The sequence below is a fragment of the Buceros rhinoceros genome, unplaced genomic scaffold (genome assembly GCF_000710305.1).
Source record: "Buceros rhinoceros silvestris isolate BGI_N320 unplaced genomic scaffold, ASM71030v1 scaffold29052, whole genome shotgun sequence".
NCBI lineage: Eukaryota > Metazoa > Chordata > Aves > Bucerotiformes > Bucerotidae > Buceros > Buceros rhinoceros.
The window spans coordinates 19,050-19,561 of NW_010399948.1; the positions used below are offsets into that span (position 1 = coordinate 19,050).

General features: G+C 59.4%; 1 protein-coding gene across 1 annotated transcript in view; it reads left to right on the forward strand.

Annotated features, from left to right (window-relative positions):
- USP48 (ubiquitin specific peptidase 48) overlaps positions 1-466 on the forward strand; it is a gene marked incomplete at both ends in the record, with an annotated part of 19,355 nt that extends 18,889 nt beyond the window's left edge. Inside the window, one exon of the mRNA XM_010131685.1 lies at positions 311-466. Within this exon, the coding sequence (XP_010129987.1) occupies positions 311-466 (156 nt within the window). The remainder of the gene's footprint in view (positions 1-310) is intronic.
- Between the last annotated feature and the right edge of the window lie 46 nt (positions 467-512).

The following is a 512-nucleotide window of genomic DNA, read 5'->3' on the forward strand; positions in this document are numbered from 1 at the left end:
TCATCCTCCTGAGTCAGCATGACAGGACATCCCTCCTCCTCCACGGCAACACTAGCCGTGGCTTCAGCCATCGCGGTAACGGCGGTAGCACACCGTCGCTCTGGGGTGTGGAGAGCCACTGCTGGTGGTGACCGTTTCCAGGCCAATCCTTCCGTCCTCCCGACGCTCACACGCAGCGGTTCACTTTCCAGGGCCCTTCTTCAGCGCTTCCTGCCTTCCCCCGCCTGACCCAAACGGGCTCTGGGGTATGGAGGGGTTGGATTTTCCACCCTTTTGGGGCTCCTGATGGTTTTTCGCCTCTTGTTTCCAGACCAACGGCGGCACGAAGCGCCAGAAGGTCTCGCACCAGAGCTACGTCACGTACCAAAAGCAAGGCATCAGGCGGAGCACCCGGCACCGCAAAGTCCGGGGGGAGAAAGCGCTGCTCGTCTCTGCTAACCAGACGCTGAAAGAGCTGAAAATACAGGTAAGGAACGAGTGAGACACCACGAAATGACGCTGTCTCCAGTAAC